At 36.6% G+C, this 22,259-nt stretch overlaps 1 protein-coding gene across 1 annotated transcript in view; it reads right to left on the reverse strand.

Annotated features, from left to right (window-relative positions):
• Positions 1–22,259, reverse strand: part of PTPRB (protein tyrosine phosphatase receptor type B) — a 50,787-nt gene that overhangs the window by 9,837 nt on the left and 18,691 nt on the right. The window contains exons 10-26 of the mRNA XM_083365424.1: positions 21,450–21,713; positions 19,593–19,856; positions 18,113–18,376; positions 16,155–16,424; positions 14,372–14,635; positions 13,346–13,609; positions 11,246–11,527; positions 9,043–9,321; positions 6,786–6,935; positions 6,332–6,575; positions 3,940–4,046; positions 2,095–2,194; positions 1,689–1,769; positions 1,572–1,589; positions 1,391–1,472; positions 1,136–1,226; positions 704–780 (exon numbers count right to left, since the gene is read on the reverse strand). Coding sequence (XP_083221550.1) covers positions 704–780; positions 1,136–1,226; positions 1,391–1,472; positions 1,572–1,589; positions 1,689–1,769; positions 2,095–2,194; positions 3,940–4,046; positions 6,332–6,575; positions 6,786–6,935; positions 9,043–9,321; positions 11,246–11,527; positions 13,346–13,609; positions 14,372–14,635; positions 16,155–16,424; positions 18,113–18,376; positions 19,593–19,856; positions 21,450–21,713 — 3,101 coding nt within the window. The remainder of the gene's footprint in view (positions 1–703; positions 781–1,135; positions 1,227–1,390; positions 1,473–1,571; positions 1,590–1,688; positions 1,770–2,094; positions 2,195–3,939; positions 4,047–6,331; positions 6,576–6,785; positions 6,936–9,042; positions 9,322–11,245; positions 11,528–13,345; positions 13,610–14,371; positions 14,636–16,154; positions 16,425–18,112; positions 18,377–19,592; positions 19,857–21,449; positions 21,714–22,259) is intronic.

Raw genomic sequence — 22,259 nt, forward strand, 5'->3', positions numbered from 1 at the left:
TACTTTGTCTAAAGAAGCAACTTCATCTTTCTATCAGTCAGGATCAACATACAATAACATCCAAAAACTAAAGTAACAACAACCAAAAAACCTGGCCAAAATTATGAGCAAAGCAATGGATTCAATTTTCCAGAGGAAAATGTTCCTGCTAGGCTAAGTCTCTCTTCTTCCAATTTCATGGGTTCCTAAAGTGCTCCTATTCTGTATATATCATTTTAAAGCTGGTACCTTCTGATACATTTGGAGTCTAATTCCCACTATTACTTCCAACACTTATCATGATTGAGTTAACTATAGATTATAGAAGCTATATAAGAATACCCACATGATGATTTGTTGTCCTATATTGAAAATAGCATCATGGCATCATTACCATTTTCTTTTAATTCATAGATCTATATGCTTTCTGAATCAAATATATCTTCAAATAGTGGTGCTGTCTGTAATAATCTGCTGTATCTATTTCTAAAGGATTTAAGGTACCTATATCTGTCAAATTATTATCTGTAGGTTCTAATGCTGCTTAAAAATCAATTTGTGGTCTTTAGTGATAATAGAATTTCAGTTTTATGGAAACTAGTTTGGCACAGTGTTAAGAATTTGATTGGTTAAAAAATGGGCAGGAAGATATAAGAACTTCTCTTTGGATAACTGTCAAATAACTTTTTAAAGAGTCCATATAAAGGAAATATGGATCACTTACTGGGATGTAGCTTGCGTTGATATAGTCAGAACATGGGTCATCATCTACATTTGAAAGTTTCACTCTTGTTGTGTCATCTATAAGAAGGATTTATTATAATAAAAATATGAACCATTATATACAGTTATTAATTTCCTTAACTTTCATGAGCTACAGAAATAGAAATAAATATTTACTATTTTTCCAGTCAGCATTAATATCCTCCATCTAGACACATTAAAAATCAGGTCGAGATTGCATTAACTAGAAGTGAAACCATACTTTCCACCCGAGATATTGAACGATCCACATATAATATTTTTAAAAATATACAAAATAAAATACTATTTTCAATTATGACTGAATTCTAGTAGTAGGATGAAGCTTGTTCTTGCTAAAAAGACACATGAATAGAAAGAAAATAAATGGCTCACATTCAACATTATAACTTACAGGGTAATATATTATTATACCGGTTCTTCCCTCGATTCTCTGGCAGAAGTGCTATGTCACATGATTGATTTCGACCCACATCCTTTAGATCCTATAGAAAACCAAATAAAGGAGATGAAAATAGATTATACACAGATTGAATAAATAAATAATATGTATTAATATGCACCTTCTATAATACAACATTTGCTAGCCAAGATTAAATGGTAATAGAACATGATTGCAGGTTTTTTTCCCAGTCTACATGGAGCTTACCTCATATTCTTTAGATAGGAGGTAGTTTGAATCTGCCTGAAGTTTGGTGAAGTGCATTTCAAACTGATTTACTTTTATTAGGCTAAAATATTCAAGGAGGAGAAAAATCTGTTAGCAAGGTAGGAAACAACAACCAGTGAAAAAATGTTCTTATCTTATGCGACTTGGGATCAGCTCTTACCTGGATGTTTTCTGGTTCCTTTAAGATGTTCGGGGAAGAAAAAAATAATAGGTCAGCTGTTGATTAAATAGAAGACACCATCCATAGGGTATGCAAATGCAAAGCAGTCGACCTTACCCTTTTTGTCCCAAGTTCAAATGAACTGATGTGGCTTGTTTACGAATGCTTAGTTTTGCTGTTGCTCTTTCATGGCCACTTCTGCAATACAAGAATTTGATCAGGTTTGTATCTAATGCTTAAAAGAAACAATATTATTTTGTTTGACCAGGAAAGGGGCTTTCTTTTGCAATCTCTGTTGCAAGAACAATGAAAACAAATGGGACTTTGTTTCGTCGCAGCTTTGCACGTGATTCATCTCATCTTCACACCACGAAACTGGCTCTGACTTATGCCACCAAATTATTAAGTGAATATCTATCCATATATCCTGATTTAAATACATGTAGAGTTTGGGAATTATTGTATAATAATTAGGAAAGTAAAACTACCCTTTGACACAGGAAAGAATTAAATATAAACTCACTTTATTTTTCGTCTGCAAACAAGCAATGCAGTGATAGCCATAACCATAATTATTAAGAATAAACCAGCGCTCATGCCTTCTACAACTCCAAATGAAGACTCTGAAATAATTGTATGAGATAAAAAAGAGAAATAACATATAGAATCTATTCATAGTCCTTTGTCTTATGATGTAATGAACAACAACAATCAATCTACATATATTTACACAGTTACAGGTAATGCTCGACTTGCGAGCATGGAATTTGGGTTATAGGTTGTTGCCATTGTTAAATGGGTCATCACGTCAGCTGACTCAAATTTTCAACTATTTTTATGATGGTCATTAAGTGAGTAATTGTGGCCATTCAGCAAATCATATGGTTGTTACATGAGTCATATGGTCATTAAACAAATCAATCATATCCAATGGGCAGGGTTTTTTGTTTTCCGCCAGAAAATGGCAAAAAAAATTGCAAATTGTGGTCATGTGACCAACGAGGGTTAAAATCAATTGTAAATGCAAACGGGTTGCTAAGCCCCCAAAATACAATCATGTGACCATGGAAGGGTGGGGGGATGCAGCTCTTGTAACTTTGAGGATGGGCTATAAGTGGATTTAGTGACGTCTGTTATAATTTTGGATGGTCATTAAATGAGACTACCTGTACTGGTAAGGTCTTTTGATTTAATTCATACAAATTACTAAATCCAAGTTTTTAAAGAACATTATTTGTTAAACAAGCTAAAGAGGGTTTGTTTACCATTTTTCTAAGCCACAATAGTTCACATAATTATATATAAATAATAAAATAACTATTTTATCAGTTTCCCACTATACACGTACATAAGTATTATTTACAAGGAGAACAATTAACAAAGCAATATTTTATTGTATTATTTTGTTCTCAAAACTTCAATTAAATATAGAAAACTATCGTATTTTCATTATTTCAAATAGACCTGCATTCACCCTGTTATATAATAAGTATACAACAGTATTTTTTCTGCCTTTTGGACTGAAAGTTACAATTCTTAAATTGGCAAGGCACATTCAGATGTATTCTCCTTCTCCATTACTTTATCTGTTAGTTCTGTTGATATTGCACTGACTTTTGATACAATCAATCATTGTATCCTTTTAAGAAATCTGTCAGATAGTAATGTGTTTATGCGCATGATTTTTTAAATTGGCCATTCGGGTCTTTAACAGCTATATCCTATTGTTCATATAATTTCAGTAATCTATATGCAAATTTTGGAAAAAATATCTAGGGACTTGGAGCTGGACATATTATACACCAATCTTTCTTTTTTCTCTAATGACAATAATTAGGAAGTTTTTGACTTGTGGACTGAATATAGATTAAAATATTGAGATTTACTCTAAATGACAAATGCATCTTGGTTGGGAGCAGAATTGAATCTCAAATATATTCTATTCTGTAAAGGATGTAGATGTTAAAATTATATCTGAACTATTCACTCCACATCTTACAATGCGTGTAAACCATCGAACACAAGTTCAGTTGCTTCTTCCTGGCAAACACAGAATATATCCAGTGATCACAAGGTGGCTTTATGGAATGCTGCCTCTAAAAAACATTCAGGAAAGTCAATGTCAAACTACTAATACTTTGGAGTAGCTAATCTCATCTAAAAATCCACCTTCTTCTATCTCATTTTTCTCAACCAAATGAAGTTAGGGATTGGCTTATAATCATCCTTAAAGGAAGCAAGAGTGGCCCTTAAGGAGGATCTAAACACTACCTCCTCTAGACAATATATAATATAGTAATAAGATTACTATATTAATTATATCATTTTCAGTTATAGTCAAAATTTTAAAGATAGGAAGGAAACTAACCTGACTCAGTCACAATTGGCAAAGAAAAATATGTATCTGTGAACAAGGGCTTCTGGACTTCCTTCAGATCTTCTTGAAAAAGTTGGGTAAAAGCTCGAATACTGATTCTAGAAGGAAAACCAAAAGTTTTAGTACTGAAACTCCGAGGTAGTTATGCTTTACAATCACAGGACTAATAGCTAGAGGTGCAGATGTTATCACAGAAACGACGACTGTATTAGAATAGAAGAAGGAAGGTTGTTAGTGTTGGACCACAGTTCCTAGTTAGCATGGCTATTACTAGAAGCTGCAGTTGAGCAACATTTGGAGGACTATAGTTTTCATACCCTAGCACTGTTCTGAAGACTACAGGAGTTTAACATTCTATCTATCTATCTATCTATCTATCTATCTATCTATCTATCTATCTATCTATCATCTATCTATCTATCTATCTATCTATCTATCTATCTATCTATCTATCTATCTATCTATCTATCTATCTATCTTCCCTAACTTTTATGAATATGGAACTCAACTCAACCCATATTGCTTTCTGTTTTTGCTTCAAGTATTGTGTCAGGTGGTTTGTTTATTGTAGGGCTTAAATTAGGCACTTGTGCATTTATAAAGCAGGCTACAAGTTGCTTTGCATTTCAGTTAGTGTAAACTAAAAAAAATGATTTTTCAGAATTAGAATGTTCTGCTCTTTCTTTGTACAATTCCAAGAATATTCCCTGTTTATTTTGCAGGATACTCAGATAGGAAGGTCAAAAAGACCTTTAAATGTAGCCAGAAGCATCTATTGTGTTATATAAAGATCAATAGAATAGAAATATATTAATCAATTTACAGTTATGAAAATAATTAAGATATAACAAAATAGCATCTAAAATATTTTATTATTCAGCAGTTTTCTTATTTTGTCTAATTATTTTCACTATTACTCATAGCTGGTTCTATAACACAGACACACATTCACATGCACACACACACACAAACATGCATACATACATACCTATACAGACACACATGGAGAGAGACAGAGACAGAGACAGAGAGAGAGAGAAAGAGAGAGAGAGACAGAGACAGAGAACAATTTTTGCTGGCTTCTGTTTCTAAAACACTCAATATGGATTACTATTATACTGGCAAAGGAATTGGCACACTTGCCCTAATTTCCTGTGTGTTGGCATAGCAAGAGTGTATCAGATTTTGCAAAGCATCATAATGTTAAATAGACCCTAGCTAATAGCCTTTTGTTTGATATGCACACTCAGTCAAGAGTTAGGACATAAAACATAAAATACATGTTTTTTTTAATAAATTATGCCTACATCTTAAGTTAAAATATGACCAAACCGCACAATGCCTTTATGCAATTGATGTAATTGCCTGAGTATTTAAGAGAAAAAAACCTCATAGGATAGCAGTTTAGTTGGATAAAAACACTAACCATACAAACAAACCTTTTAAAACCATTTTTAGTTATAAATTATATAACTGGAATTCTAAGAGTGGTTTCATATTGATCAGGACTGATCATCTAAGGCCAAGTGCAAAATATTATTCCAGAAGGCTGTCATATATACATTTAATTAAGCACTCAGTAATTTTTTTAGATAGAGACACGGTGGCTCAGTGGGTTAGGACACTGAGCTTGTCAATCAGATGGTCAGTAGTTTGGCAGGTCAAATCCTGAGTGCCGTGTAACAGAGTGAGCGCCTGTTACTCGTCCCAGCTTCTGCCAACCTAGCAGTTCGAAAGCACGTAAAAATGCAAGTAGAAAAATAGGGACCACTACGGTGGGAAGGTAACAGTGTTCCGTGCGCCTTTGGCGTCTAGTCATGCCGGCCACATGACCACGGAGACGTCCTCGGACAAGCGCTGGCTCTTCGGCTTTGAAACGGAGATGAGCACCGGCCCCTAGAGTCGGAAACGACTAGCATGCATGTGCGAGGGAACCTTTACCTTTACCTTTATTAATTTTTTTTAGCACATGCTCTTGTGCAGAACTAAATCTGAACTCCTGAAGACTTTTCATATATACATCTACTCTCAATTCCTAAAAGGTTTGTTAGCTTCAAAGATTTAGTCCCACTGAACATATGGGAGATTACTGATGAATTAATATGACATTTAGTTATTTTGAACACTGATATATTGTTGATGGTGTTTAGTTACCTTCTTAGTTCATATAGTTTCTTTGTTTATTAACTGCAAAATTCTCAAACATGATATAGCTTTGATTTAGCATTATCCATGTGATAGACCAAGGGAAAGCTATTATAAAAATAATATCATGTGGTGCAAAAGATTTGGTTTATTTACAGCAATGAAAGTATATCTAGAAAGCATAATGCAGATAAAACAACACTGTATTTTGTAACCTAATTACTACAACGATTCTCACCTATAGGCAGTCCTGGGCTTTAATGGTCCATCACAATATTTCTGCTGATTTGTATCACACTTTCCTCCCAGATTTTCCATTTCTGCTCCAAGCTTAATATCAAAACTCTTTGAAATGCTCTCTGGGCTTTCTGAACATTTACTTGCAAAGTAATCTGTTTGATAGATTTGGATGGAATTATTGTGTTTATATTCCAAGTAAGAGGGTAAAGGGTGAAGCTCTTCCGGCTTCGTTCTTTCACTGCCTAGAAAAGGATGGGGGTTGGGAGAGGCAGAAAGAAAGAGGCTAAATATTATATAATATGACTTCTAAAGAATAAGTCTGGGATTTCGCTTTGGAATTTGAATAGTAGCTTAAATTTTAGTCACTCATGAAGTCATTTAACTAATCTGTGGTAGAAGACAGTGTCAAAGGCAGCATATTAATTTGCAGGCTATTTTCTATGAAAACATACCGTCAGTCTCTCTCACAACCACTGTAAAATACTTCACAGCTCCATTGGTATCACTGAACCAGCTGCAATTGAAGGTGAAGTGGATAGTGGATTTGGTAATAATGGCATCCGTTTTATTCACTCGAATATATGCAGCTGGTTGAGGAGGACCTAAATGGAAATGAGAGTACTGTTACAAATGCCATCTGCTGTATTGTGCCAAAATTACAAATGGAAATTAACTAAATTAATTTTCTAAGTTTTCATTTTATAAACTAATGTGTTTAGCCTATCATCTCATCTGTTTGTTTTTATGTGAAATTGCATCAGTGTGTGTGTGTGTGTGTGTGTGTGCCTTGAATGCAACTTTTCATACAAAATAACTATTGCTAAATTTATCCTAAAGAAAAGTATCTATAAAATATTTATGTTTAGAAATGCTTTTCATTGTAATGAAATATATTAAGCAAAATATACTTTGGCATATATTTCGAGCTGAGAATTTCATTGCAAATTGGAGGAAGTGTAATTGGAATAATTACAATCCAGTTTGCCTATTAGCTGAAGCGGTGTAGAACCAGCATACCGCAACATGAGAACCAAATGAAATCTTCAACATCCCTAGCTCAAATACAGATTTTACCTATAGAGAGTCAGATATTGTGGCAGTATCTTCCATCCCATAAGTCTTTTTTCCCTCTAAAACCAATGTAATAGCATTTACTAGGCCATTTACTTTGCTTTGTTAGTTACAAAAGCTCATCAGATTAATTGTTTTAAAAAGTAACAATAAGAAATACATCCATTATGGCATGCTGCTCTTTGGCGGGAAGGTACTCCTCCAAGCAAACAGTTTACTCATCATTGCATAAGGGATATACTGATTCAGAATTGAGATAAGACAAGGGCCAAGTACTATGTGCAAATTCCGAGTTGGTTATCAACCTTGGAAGCCTTGACCCATCCGACCCTACTCAAGAAGGGAAGAAGACCAACTTTTAGATAGCAGGGGAGAACTCAAAACGCGACAAGATCTGGCTCAGCAAGGGTTTCAATTGGAGTGGTGGACTTACCTGCAGATTCAGTCAAGGTATAAGAAGGATAAGGAAGGAAGGAAGGAAGGAAGGGGTATTTATCTGAATCTGCAGGAATTAGATAAGATTCTGCTTGGTCCGGGAGAAAGGGATGATATCTAAGTGCTATAAATTGTTGCTAATCAGGGTAGTAGGGGAGGAGGTGGTAAAAGACGCGATGATTGCCTGGGGGAAGAATTTTGGTTATGCACTTCCACTTGAGAAATGGGAAGAGATTTGGTGGATTAATATGAGGCTGGTGGTTTCCACGTCATATAAGGAGAACATATACAAAATGCTTTATAGATGGCATCTCCCTCCGGCTAGACTTTCCAAAATGTTCCCTGGATTGTCGGCTGATTGTTGGAAGTGTGGTAAAGGGCCTGGCACGTATTATCACTTATGGTGGACATGTCCGGAAGTGGTTAGATATTGGATGAGGATCCAAAAATGGATAGAGGAAATTACAGGGTGTTTAGTTGATCTTAAACCAGAGATCTATCTGCTTGGCTTCAGGCCTGGAAATATTAAGAGGGGAATATGGTATTTGGTTTTACATATCTTAATGGTGGTGAGGATGGGGTATGCTCAATTTTGGAAGGCAAATCATACCCCGCCGGATGAAGCTATAATTAGGAGAATATTTGATTGTGCAGAAGCAGACACATTGACCAAGAAGTTGAAGGGTAAAGAAGAGACACCAGCATTTCTATCATGGAATAAATGGTATATTTGGATGGATAAAAGATTAAAGAAATGAGGGTGGCTTGGAGGTTGGTCAAAAATGAAGTGATATAGTTTTTGTTAATGAATAAGCTTTGGAGTTGATTAGTTATAAGAGATTTAGTGAGTGGAATATAATTGTCAGCTTAGAAGTAGATATAATTTGATTTTTTTGGAAATGGTTTCCAATTTTTTGATTTCTTCATTTTCTGTATATTGTAAATGTTTTTTTGTCTTTGTTGGTGTATGGTGTGTGTTCTTAACACGAAAAGTAAATAAAGATTTATTTTTTTTAAAAAAAGAAATACATCCATTTACTTTTAAAATTAGAAAAACCACTGGAAAATGCATGAAAGACAGCAAAGAAACACATTTTGGCATTCATTTCAAGTCTTTTATCACACACTAGAGGCCTTCCTGCCCCATCCCTGCTATACTTTCTTCTTCATTAAGCTTTGTGTGTACATTCAGAAGTGACTTACGATCTATCATAGTGATGCTATTGTCTGATACCATCTCACTGGTCATGTCAGCTGATTGCACTTTGATAGACACTGAGTATTTTGTGTGGGGAACAAGGGTCATGATGTTGTATACAGATCTTTCTTTCTCTATGATCCTAGAGAATTCTATCTCCTCCGTGTCCATTTTTTTGCACTCAATGCTATATCCATCAAAGTCAGAGTCAGGAGGGATCCAGGAGCACGCAATGGCAGTTGAATTCTGTGGCCGACAATGTAAATTTTGTATCTTATCCGGTCCTTTGAAAAGAAGCAGAAACAAAATCAAGATTATACATTGATATTTATACTTACATCAAGTACTGGTCATATCAAAGAGATTTATATTGATTTGGCATATTGCACTATCAAAGAGAATGAGGCTGCCACAATTTTAATGTTGGAGGAATAGCAAACTCAAGATTATTAATTCATTATTGCTAAGTTTCCAGACTTAACCATAATTTAAATAAATTGTTTAAAATTGCAGTAACTTATTTGTGATAACCTTAAATATTAGAAGTTTACAGGAAAAGTACAATAAATGTCCTAAGACTCAGTTTGCAACTTTACTCCGAAGGGTCTTGATGATTTAACGTGTTGTTGGATGGCTTCTGTGGGGGTTGTGAAGTTGAGTTCTGAATGCTGCTAAGAGAAGGGGAAGTTTCCTACTGCTGGGAACTCTCACCTTGCCCAGTTCCCAGGATTGTTTTTTTCAGACGCTTTCCCCTTTGCCACTAAAAACAAATACAGCAAGGGGAGAACAAGAACAGGAGCTGGATGCTGTCTTCCTTTGGCCAGCTGGAAAAATGATTACTACAAATTTGAGGCAGGGGGTGGAGGGAGAGGACACCTACCGAGCATCATAAAATTGCTGCAAAGGATAAGATGAAATGAGACTGATGCCTAAATGGATATACTTAGTTTCAATGCAGTCAATATGCTGCTAGAACAGTGATGGTGAACCTTTTAGAGACTGAGTGCCCCAAACCCGCCCCACCCTGCCCCCGCAACATCATCTGCATACAATGGGGCGGAAGAGCGGAGTCTTGTCCCTGTTGCCCAGTTGCCATGTCTTTGGCTGCACTGCTCTGTGCGGGCCGTGCACGGGGGCGACTCTTCTCTGGGGGACTGCTGGTGAGGAGGGGGCCACAGAGGAGGCGGGGCTGGGGCGATGGCGTGCGTGCCTACAGAGAGGGCTCTGAGTGCCGCCTCTGGCACACATGCCATAGGTTCGCCACCACTGTGCTAGAATATGGGAGAGATTCTCCCAGGATTTTCTTCACCTGAGGAATGTGGGTACTAGACACTTAGATTTGAAAAAAGAAAGACATTATTTACGGTTCAACTGCAGCAAATAAAACATTTTCAGCTTGCCCGGACTTACTTGAAAGCACAAGAATTCATTAAAAATATTTGGTATTATTTCTCTGCTAGTGACTTCATGGCATCACTGATGTTTCTGAAGTCACATAAAGCCAGTCTACACTGCTGTGGATCCTAACTATATCTATAGCCAATTCAAGCTTGTTTCCTTACTGAAGGGGTGAAGGGACTTAAGGATAGTTGTGACTACAATGAAATGCTTTGGGAAGATGAGATGTTTCTGAACAGGGGAATTAAAGATCTCCAGGAAGGACAGAGAAGTGAAGAAAACATAAAGAAGAGAGAGAGAGAAAAACTCTCTATAGAGGCAAACACACAAAAAAAGTGTGACCCAAAGATGCAAGAGGATCAGGAGGTACTTGGTGTCAAGAAATGGTCCCCAAACCACCCTTTAGTAAAGGCTGACAGTCTCATGAACAAACGATATCACAGAACATTGTAGATATTTCCCACAGATTGTGGAAATCAGAACAATGGCAAGCAAAGGATACACTGAGATGGTGGGTAGTTCCTCCCCAAGGAAACTAAAGTGACTATTTTGAGACACAGTGATGTGAGAAATGTGTTGTCTTCCAATCAGATATAGAAGGTATGACAGAGCAGTTACCAAAATTATTCAAATTCACCAGTCCCTGTCTGGATTTACATGGGGATGCAGGGCATAGCCAGAAGAGAAGTGAAGGTTTTGAATCTGCCACAATGGTTTAAGCTGCTTTTCGATATAAAGTAATCAATGCATCTATAAATCTTTCTTAGCAGTGTCCAGATTCAATTCAAAAAAGATCTTGCCAGTTCTTACTTGTCCTCACAGTTCCAAGAAGTGGTTTACTGTAAGTCTTCCGAACTGGACCACTAACCGTCTTGATACTGAAGTGATAGAGTCTCCCTGGATGGAGGCCATTCAAGATGCGGCCTTTTGATCTGCTGCTGCTATAAGGATTGAAGACTGTGAGGGCATCTTTTGGAGTCCATTGCAACTCAAAGTCATCATAGTCTGTCCAGTCAGGAGGGCCCAGCCATGTGATGGATAAAGAGGTGTTGGTCACATCAGCAAATGACACAGTACTGGGAGGGATTGGCACTAAAGATAGAAAAACACAACCATATTTCACTTGAGTAGGTAGTACACTTAAGACCATAGTTCAAGATCAGGGATCTCCAAACTTGGCTACTTTAAGACTTGTGGACTTCACCTCTTAGAAGTCCTCCCATGCTAACTGAGGAATTCTAGGAATTGAAGTCCTTAAGTCTTAAAGTACCCAAGTTTGGAGACCCCTGTTCTAGAAATCTGACTGAAGGAAACCCATTAATAGAATTCTATTTAGGAAATAACAAATCACAAAATTTAAATTAAAACGAATCAGAGAAAACAAGCAGAGAACTTCCTTTTGAATTCTTTTTAATTCCTTAATAATGTAAATTATGTGAACGAAAATGGAGGAAGCAATGAGAATGGAGCAGCCACCAACATGCAAAGGCACCGTCCAATTTCATCTGGACTTTTTTTCTATCTGCAGTCCCTAACCAAATTCAGACCATGTTTAATCTGGTCTTTCTTTTCTTCCTGCCGTACCAAATTTGACATGTTTCTTTATAGTGATCAGGAGTTATCCTACTGAAGAATAGGCTGATAGCATCCTGAATATTAAGCAAAATCACTGGCTTGAGTTTGGTTCAAAGTTGAAACATGTAATCAGATTTTATCTATTTCACTTTCAATGTTACCTAAATATAATAATAATAGTAAAAAGTTGGAAGGGACCTTGGAGGTCATCTAGTCCAACCCCCTGCTAAGGCAGGAAACCCTATACCATTTCAGACAAATGGCTGTCCAGTCTCTTCTTAAAAACTTCCAGTGTTGGAGCATTCACTGCTTCTGGAGGCAGGTTGTTCCACTGGTTAGTTGTTCTAACTGTCAGGAAGTTTCTCCTTAGTTCTAGGTTGCTTCTCTCCTTGACTAGTTTCCATCCATTGCTTCTTGTCCTGCTTTCAGGTGCTTTGGAGAATAGCTTGGCTCCCTCTTCTTTGTGGCAGCCCCTGAGATATTGGAACACTGCTATCATGTCACCCCTCACCCTTCTCTTCATTAAACTACACATACCCAATTCCAGCAACCATTCCCTATATGTTTTAGCCTCCAGTCCCCCAATCATCTTTGTTGCTCTTCTCTGTACTCTTTCTAGAGTCTCGACATCTTTTTTACATCGTGGTGACCAAAACTGGATGCAGTATTCCAGGTGTGGCCTTACCAAGGCATTGTAAAGTGGTATTAGTACTTGACGTGATCTTGATTCTATCCCTATGTTAATGCAGCCTAGCACTGTGTTGGCTTTTTTGGCAGCTGCAGCACACTGCTGGCTCATATTTAAGTGATTGTCCACTAGGACTCCGAGATCCCTCTCACAGTTACTACTATCGAGCAAGGTACTACCATTAGTATTTTGCTTTTCAATTTCACAATATAGGATTTTCTGCTGATTTCCATGCCCCATTCCAATTCCTTTGATTTTGTGTGGAATTGCAGATTACACACTTCTCTGATTATCTGAACTGGTGAAATGAATTATATACATTTTTATTAGAGCTATCTTTCAGTTTCTTATGCATTGGAACCAGATACAGTTCACTGTGGAAATATCGGTGAAACTTGTATTAATTTGTTTTAAAATCATAAATGCTTGTTCAAAGTTGTATCTATGATCTACCAATCCATACATTATTTACTTGGAGGAAAGCTCCACTGAATGCAATAAAAAATTCTTTTCAGGAAAACAGATGGTTAGAATTGGATTATAAAGCACTTATAAAAATATTTTCATGGTGCAGACGTTAAGGAAAAAAGTTTACTTGCCAAATTATGCCTCCAATAACATAAAAGAAAGATGGGATTGTTATTTACCTGTTCGTCCCTCTGTATTAGCTGAATTAAAAAGCTCACCACTATAGGTAACCACAACAAGAGTATATTTTCTACCAGGAACTAAACCCTGGAAATGCCACTCTGTCAGATCTTTTCCACGTTGTGCTTCCTTCTGTGTGCCATTTGTATTATAAAGATGTAATTCATAATAATCAACATCTCCTGGTGCTGGATTCCAAGTAAACCATAGGCTGTTAGTCATATTCCTATTACCCCCTTTGAGATTGCTAACTGGAGCTGGGTCTAAACAGAAGACAATAGAGAATGCTCAACATTTATACCAGATGTTTGTACATCTGTACATCAAATATAAATATCTGCTGAATTCACAAAATCCTTAGGATTATTACTTCTGATTGGCTGCCTTAAGGAGGTTCAAAATTTAACATCAAGTGGAATCTTACTATCCTACTGGATTGTCACACAAATATATGATATAGCAAGGCATTTTAATCTAAGCTTGGGGAGTGCTTATTTTGATGATCTGATGACAATCTGATGACAAAGAAGTATTCATAGGTTTTGTTTCAGTTGTAATTAATTTTGGATTGTGGATTTTGACTGACAAAGGTAAGTTATCCTTTGTTGCAACAAGCTGATGTTCAGTTGTGTTTTATAGACCATGCTAGTTTAAATTAACAACAGTTAATTTACTCATACTTGAAAAAGAAAACTTCGATTAATCAAAGGAAAGAATAAACTTCCAAACAACTTCTAGATGGGCTGTAAAAAGAAACATGAGAAATGTTATAGTGAGGTATAAACAAGAAATGTGAGAGCTTAAGTAGAGCCTAGGCTTGTTTATACCTCACTAAACTATAGTTTAACTATGATACCTGAACTTTCTCAGTCTCTATAAGGTTGCAAGCAGGCAGGAAGAACTACAGCAACTGTGATATGGTTTACTAGCAAGTCTATAAATAATAGCTTTTCACAGTTCAACTAACCCACTATGTTTTCAGAGTCCATTTTTCTGTAGATGGATCAGCTCATGAAGAGCTTTACCTGTTCTCGCAAAGATGAATGCTTCTTTAGTAAGCTTGCCACTGTGAGTAACAATCACAATTTTGTACAATCTGCCTTGCACCAAATTCTGGAAGGAATACTTTTGGAGATTTTGGTTTCCTGAATTTCTGTCCTGAAGAGAGGTGTCTGGATTATACAAAAAAATGTCGTATTTATCAAATTCTCCCAGAGAAGTAGTCCAGTTGAATGATAAGCGTCCAGTGGTACGTTCTGTAACTTTCAAATTTGTGACAGCTGCAGGAGCTAAAATCGGAAAAGAGAGTGCACTCTGAATAATCTAAAAAACTATACCGACACACTAAATATCCATAGTGTTGCCTTCTATAAAATTAACTGGAAATAAATGCCATTATAATTTGATCTACTCCTGGCTACAAACTAAAAAAAAATAATCACTGCATAAACTAGAAAATAGTCCCCAGATGCATTTATTTATCCATTATTCACCATAGTAATTCTTAAGTCATAATCAAGCTGGCTTATAAAACCTAAAAAGAACAGTTAATATAGTGTACTACCATAGTATAATTAAAAATACTGATAGAGGATAATTTTTATAGCTCCTAGTTGAAATGAGGAGTTCTTGTTGTTCTCAGAGCTTGGTTGTTTTCTTGTAGATGTTTCATTACTGAAACTAGGTAATATCTGCACTAATAATGTTATCTAGTTTGGCTAATGAAACATCTGCAAGAAAACAATCAAGGTCAGAGAGCACAAACGACCTCACAATAAAAAAATCAATGGGTTTTCTATCAGTAATTTCAACACATACATGCTTAAGTCATTTTTTAAATACAACAGATCCAAACATTCTTTAACATAAAAAATGTGTTTAAAGTGAATATAGGCTCTGTCTACTGCAGCTTTTTATATGTGGACAGGTAAGTTTTTACATATAAGAGGGACCTAATTTTGCATATTCCATCATTTATATTCTGAACATTCAGCTACTCATAAAATTAAAATGGCCAATTCATTTTCATAAAAGTTGATGGATATGAAGTCAAAATGTTAAAGAGGTGTGGACTCTTTTAGGTTGGCTTTGATAATGGCAGTTTAGAAACAGGCATTTTTAAACTATTGAAATTCTTTCTTTTTAAGATGAAATGAATTTCCTTTTTCTTTTGTTATTGAAAGAAATAAAATAAGAAGTTGGGATAATTTACTGTTATTTACTATATAATGGTGCTGGGCTTTTTCTCCTGGAAGGGCTAATTATTGAGACTGATATATAAAGTCTACACTATAAAAACAGCAGTGTCCCCAATCAATAAGAAAGCCAGCAAAGAAAAAAAATGACCTATGTTCCAAATTAAAAGAAAAATTTCCAGGAACTTGATATATGTAAATTTTATGTCCCCAGAAGAACTCAAATCCCACTTGTAGTAGAAGATATTTAACATTTTGAATTCAAAATACTTTTAACTTGAAATATTCACACACCTTTATTTATATGGAGGCTTCTCATAATAAAGAAAAATAAACAAGAGTAAACCTATTATGGATATTTACCAGTGTATGTAGACCAGTCAAAATTAACTGAAATTTTCATATAAGAAATTATTTGGACAGTTGAAATACTTGCAGATTTGCTGGCATATTTTATTTATGTATTGTTTCCATAGCTAAGAAATTAGCTAAAATAATAATTCAATTTGCAAAAAACAATGCAAATATTCATGATGCAATTTAAAATTTATTAAAGTTGAACAGATTTTCATCAACAGATTGTTGTTGTTTCATATTAGAAGCATTGAAGTACCTGCTTGGCCTTCAGTTTCTGCCCGGCTGCTGAAGAGACCACCGCTGACAGTGAACATCTGTATTTTATATTTTTTGCCTGGTGTTAAATCTTCAAATTTATGCTGTTTAGCAGTGGCTGGTTCTGATTTGTTGTGTAGAAGGACACCATGCTCAGTCAACAGGAGGATGTCATAACGTTCAGCTACCCCAGGAGCACCATTCCACGTCACCATCAATGAACAACTGCTGTATTCATTGTCTGTATGCAACTGCTGAACAGGAGCAGGAACTAGAAATAATAGTTTAATGGTAATATTTCAAATGAGTAATTTTTCTATACATTTGAAAATTCCAAGTTCTATTTTTGGTAATTTTGGACCGTATTTGCAATAATTGATGTTTGCTATTGAACTGCTATTGAGTCTGTCTGTTCAGGTGAGGTGAGATCAAAACAATGGAATGTAAGATGAAGAGAATTGGATAAATCATATCTGGTAAAACTCTTAGGTAAGTTGTTCCCCCTATGTTTTGGTGCCAAGAAAAACAACATCTTCCTGCAGCACACATATTAATCAGAATCTCAACTACTTTTATGACAGCTATTTTAAATAGTTGCACCTCCCCCCTGCCCTATTCATTTCTAGCTTCCAATATAAATGAAACTCTCTTTATGCAGAGTTTTAACAAGCCACTTGTAGAACCCATTTATATTTCATTTCTAACTATCTCCTCTGAGCTAAACCCAAATCTCATCTTCCCCTGGATTCTGCCATTGCCAAGGGGGAGAGGGAACAGGCACGGAACTTTATGGCTTTCACTTCCTCTCTAAAATGTAACCTTCGTTTATTCCGCCTGCCTGCTATCCTTTACAATGTAAACCAAATTGCTTTCTCACTAGGCATTCCCTCTCAACCTACGGGGAAACTAGAAAAGGGGGCGGGAAAGGGAGAAATACAACCCTCCGGAATCTGGTTTGTTTCTTCGAATGATGTGTGAGGAGGGTGGAAATAATCCTGCTGCAAATGGACTGTTATTTCTCTTCTCCCATGATGGGCTTATCACCTGGAGCTTGGCTGATCCGGAACTGACCTAATGAACTGTGGGGTGGGGTTTGCTTGGGAACACTTTAAAAATATCTATCTGTGAGGGAATTCCTCAGATCCTGTCTATTATGCCTGCTATCTCCTATTTCTTAGTAAAAGTTCCTGCTTGGAAAATCTTGTCTCCAAGAGTCCTACTTTCTTAAGATGTGGGCTGAAGTGGCTTCTGACACCACTTATGAAATTGATTATTATAACTTAGCAAAGTTCTTTAATTATTTTCTCCATTTTACTCAATTTTCAATTGTTACAGGTAGTCCTTGACTTACTGCCATAGTTGAGACAGGAATTTTGATCACTGAGCAAAGCGGTCATTATGTCAGATGCCCACATGACTGCTTTCCTCAGTGACCGCAATCTTGGCTCTGGCAGTTATGGTTATTAAGCAACCATGTAGGTCATTGAATGGATGGGGCGAAAGAGGTGCCTGACAAAGGAGGACAGAATTTGTGTGCTGGACTGGAGAGACAAGGAGGGGATTGTGAAGATTTCTTAACTGTTTGCTCCTATGGCAGGGGTGTCAAACTCAATTTCATTGAGGGCCACATCAGCATTGTGGTTGCCCTTGGGGGGCCAGGTGGGTATGGCCAGGGTGGGCGTGGCCTACTGGGTGGGCACAGATGGAGTGCGTATGGCCTACTGGGTGGCCATGGCCAGCTCTACATCATTGGCATCAAGGGTGCCTATGGAGGAGGCAGGAGTGGGACAGATCTGGGGGTCTCTGGCAGAAGGAGGGTCTCTGGGCCAGGGCCAAGGCAGCGGGGACCGTTCCCTCACTGTTTCCAGGGTGGCTTCGGGGGCCACATGAAACCACTTCGCGGGCCGGATCTGGGCCCCGGGCCTTGTGTTTGACATGTGGTTTCAGGAAGAGACTTACTTGTTCGTCCAACAGCAGTTGAATTGTTATGCAGGAAGCCGCTCTTGGTCTGTACAACAATGATATACTGCTCCCCTGCATCTAGTTTATTAAAAGTGTGCTCATACACATGTTTGGAAACCGTCTGGACACCAAGGGGATGGTTGTGATGAAGTATTGTGACAGTATAAGAATCAACATCTCCCCCTCCAGGGGTCCAATTCACTTTCAAGCTGTTCATCATTCCGGCAGGTGAAATATGAATATTTTTAACTGCACTTGGAACTAAAGAGACAAAAAGCAACATGGGAAGGAAAGTTACTTTACATTTCCTTAATATAGCATATATTTTCAAAATTGCAGAAAACGTGAAAGACAGTCATCTGTTTTATAATTTTGTAAACAAACTTTAAGAGATGTTATAATAGGAGGCAGGCAGGGACCCAAAGATTTTGGAGAAAAATTGCAGATGCTTCAATGTGAAATTACAGAAAGTAAATTGATGAGCAAATGCCAGGAATAAATACTCAAAACCTGGATACTGAATAGGCTAGCAAATGAAATTTGTAGATGTGATGGAAATGGGATGGGAAGGAGGATTCAGTGCTGTGAACTTTAAATCCTGCCACTCCAAACACAATTCTGTGATAAGAATGTCTTTTCACTTTTAGATTCTACTAGACAACCTGTGCCTATTGGATCATTGTTTCAGACATATTTCCTTACAGATTCCTCAATGCTTTCTATGAAGGCAAAGCTTCTAAAGTATTGGAAAAGTTCTTAAAAATTCAGAGATATATTCAGTATATCTGCTTTGAAAGTAACCCATATTGAACTCTACAGCACTGTCAAACATTAGCAATTGACCACAGGAAATGTTCTATGACATTTTGTAATATGTCATGAAATATTTTATGATAATGTTTATGTTACCATGTTGGAATGGACTAGGCTGGGGCCTACTTAGCCTAGGATTGTTTTTTTCAAATTGTTCAAGCAAATACTTCTAGATACCTACATGTAGAAGATGGAGACATACTCCTAATGTAAATCCCCAAGCAGTGCCGTCCCTCACTGTAAAGCCATTCAAGTTTGTGACCATACACAGCCCCTTCTTGCATGCTGTTTTTGTATGTTAAGTCATGTTGCATGTGGAGGAAAACCCAAATTCAAAGGTACAGAATTAAAAATGCATTTCCCTTCTTGCAATCTGCTAGATCAGGGGTCCCCAACCAGTACTGGGCCGCAGCATGCCAGCAACCAGTTTGCACAAACAAGCAAAGCCCCATCCATGGGATGCAGGCAGCATACAAAACCATACACATTCTGGTCTGTGGAAAAACCTTTCTCCACAGAACCGGTCCCTGGTGCCCAAATGGTTGGGGACCTCTGTACTGGATCATATTGCATTGTCCCAAATTTGTGAAAAAATTACTGCTCTCATGCATTCGTAACCCAACAAAGGCAAGTTCAGAAGTCTTTTGATATATTTTTTCCTAACCTGTCAATCCTTCTATGAAAGTAGAGCGCTGTGCTTCGCCACTTATTGTCATGACAACAATTTTGTAGAGGCGGCCTGGAGTGAGGGATGTAAACTTGAATGATTCGACAGTATTTTCAAGGTGATGAGGTGGAAAAACTTTCATGTCATTGAACAGAAGCTGGATCTCATACTGATCAACATCTCCATCAGCTTTGGACCAAGTAATATATAAATCTTCAGTACTTCTGTCACTAAGAGTCAACTCTTTTACGGATTCTGGAACTGAAGAATGAGGGAAAGGACAGTGTGAGGTAACAAATATACATATACACAAACACACACACAGCCTTGAGGAACAGTTTACTCATTTTGACCAGCTTTTAAATAAGACCACAAATATTATTAGCCATCAAGAAAGTTATTATAAAAAATCCTATAATTAGCTTACTGTGTGATAATTAAGGATATTTTTTACTGAACTGAACTAAAAGCCTAAAAGCATTAAACTGAAAGAGGAAGAAAGCTCTTGCAAAGGGGAGGATTGCCATTTCTTTAGCCCACTTGATTTATGTGACTGGTACAGAAGAGGGCCCATAGACCTTTCTTCACCAACCTATTCATTTACCTATGGAGAGCTGCATGCATTCTTGTTGCCTAGGATAACTGAGCAGATAGTCCTCAGCTTTGTTTAATGACTGTTCAAAGTTACAAGAGGAATGGAAAAAGTGAGTAATCACTATTTTTCACACTTTCGAACATTGCAGCATCCCCATGGTTACATGATCAAAATTCAGATGCTTGGCAAATGACTCCTATTTATGATGGTTGCAGCATCTCAGTGTCATGTGATCACCTTTTGCAACCTTCCGACAAGCTAAGTCAATGGGGAAGCCAGATTCACTTAGCAATTGTGTTACTAACAACTACTTTGATTCACTTAACAACTATGGCAGGAAAGGTCATAAAAAATCAGGCAAAACTCACTTAACAACCATCTCACTTAGCAATTAAAATTGTGGGCTCAATTGTAGTCACAAATTGAGGACTACCTGTACATACATTCAGAAATGATTTTAATCATTTTGAAATACATATATTTTTGAGTGAGCATGAATTTTAATTATTTGCATTCTACCTTTATAGAAATATTTATGTAACCTAAACCAACTGATACATCTTTTATAACTCAGTAGTGTTTTTGACATGGCATCCATATATGAGATGATATAACCTAGGTTCCTTTACTTAGGGAAAATATTTAACATATCCTTTAAACATGTTAAAAGATTCTACATATTCTTTTTGAGGAATGAGGTTAAACACTATTCTGGTGATAGCTAGCATGCTATGATTCAATTTGTTTCTTAGGAATGTACAGAGATATTTTTACAGGAAATGCTGTATGATGGGAGACGACATTATCTCTTTCTTTCCAGAACTTATTTGTCATAAATGTACATATGCAAGCATGCACACACATCTTATATTTAATTTGGGCAAATTTTTCACTTCTATGTTCTTTAATAAATATAGCAGCTTGGGAAAGCCTGATCCAGGGCATTCTTGAAATGAAGAATGTTACTCACTGGACAAAATAGTGTTTCTTCAGGAGACTGAAAGTTAATGCCTATTCTCTTAGTTGCTAACAGTCATACAACTGTTCATCTTGATTTGAATTTGTTGATTTGTTTTAATTTATTAGCTGGTCATAAACATCAAATTATAAGACAGGCACTTGATCTTTCTTTACATAGGAAAACAGTCCTTAACAATCAGTTCAATTAATAAGATCCTCAGTTCAGATGTGTAATATTTAAACTGGATTTTTAATTTTAAAGTATAGCTTATTTGAACCACTCTTGAACATTCACTTACCTGTCCTTCCATTGGCCCTTTCACTGGTTTCGTATTTTCCACTCCTTGTGCAAACAGTTACACTATAAAGCCTTCCTGAAATCAGGTTAGTGAATATACATTCATTGACATCCTTGGGGACAGTTTTTGTTTGAATGAAATCATTGTTGTGCTTGATGATCACTTCATAATTGTCATAGTCTCCAGTGGCATGTAGCCAGGATACCTTTAAATAGTCACTTCTTGCAGAATTGCTCACCGTGAGTCCCTGGACATTTGAAGGAACTGAAAAGATAAAACATACTCCAATGTGCCATTATACTTGATACAGTCGATACACAAAGTAATTTGAGAAAGGAATTGTTACATGTCAACTCTAAGGAAAGGATAATCATTCTGACCTAGCTGTAGTTGTATGTAGTAAAATTTATCCTGATAAACATAGTATTGTGATGAGTATCTGATTTCAGGCCAGTAATTATCGAGCTACTAACATTACAAATGAGTCTTCCTATCTAGGCCAAAATGATTTGTCTGGATATGTAAAAATTGAGCAAAATCCTATTTTTATTGTCCTTCTCTGTTCTCCTCTATATAAATGACTTATTTCCCAGGGCTACAGTATGCATGAATAAAATAAGTGTTATATAGTATGTTGTTGCCTAAAATAAAATAATGGTATTGTGACCAATATATTAATCACTGTATAATTTCTCTATATATGAGTGTTTTGAACACCTTGCCAGCCCAAATAAGGGCCAAATCTTTTTTTTTTAAAAAAAACAACTGCCTAATGTGCAATCAGCCCACGTTCAAATCTCAGAAGGGTGT

The sequence above is a fragment of the Vipera ursinii genome (genome assembly GCF_947247035.1).
Source record: "Vipera ursinii genome assembly, chromosome: 6".
Lineage (NCBI taxonomy): Eukaryota > Metazoa > Chordata > Lepidosauria > Squamata > Viperidae > Vipera > Vipera ursinii.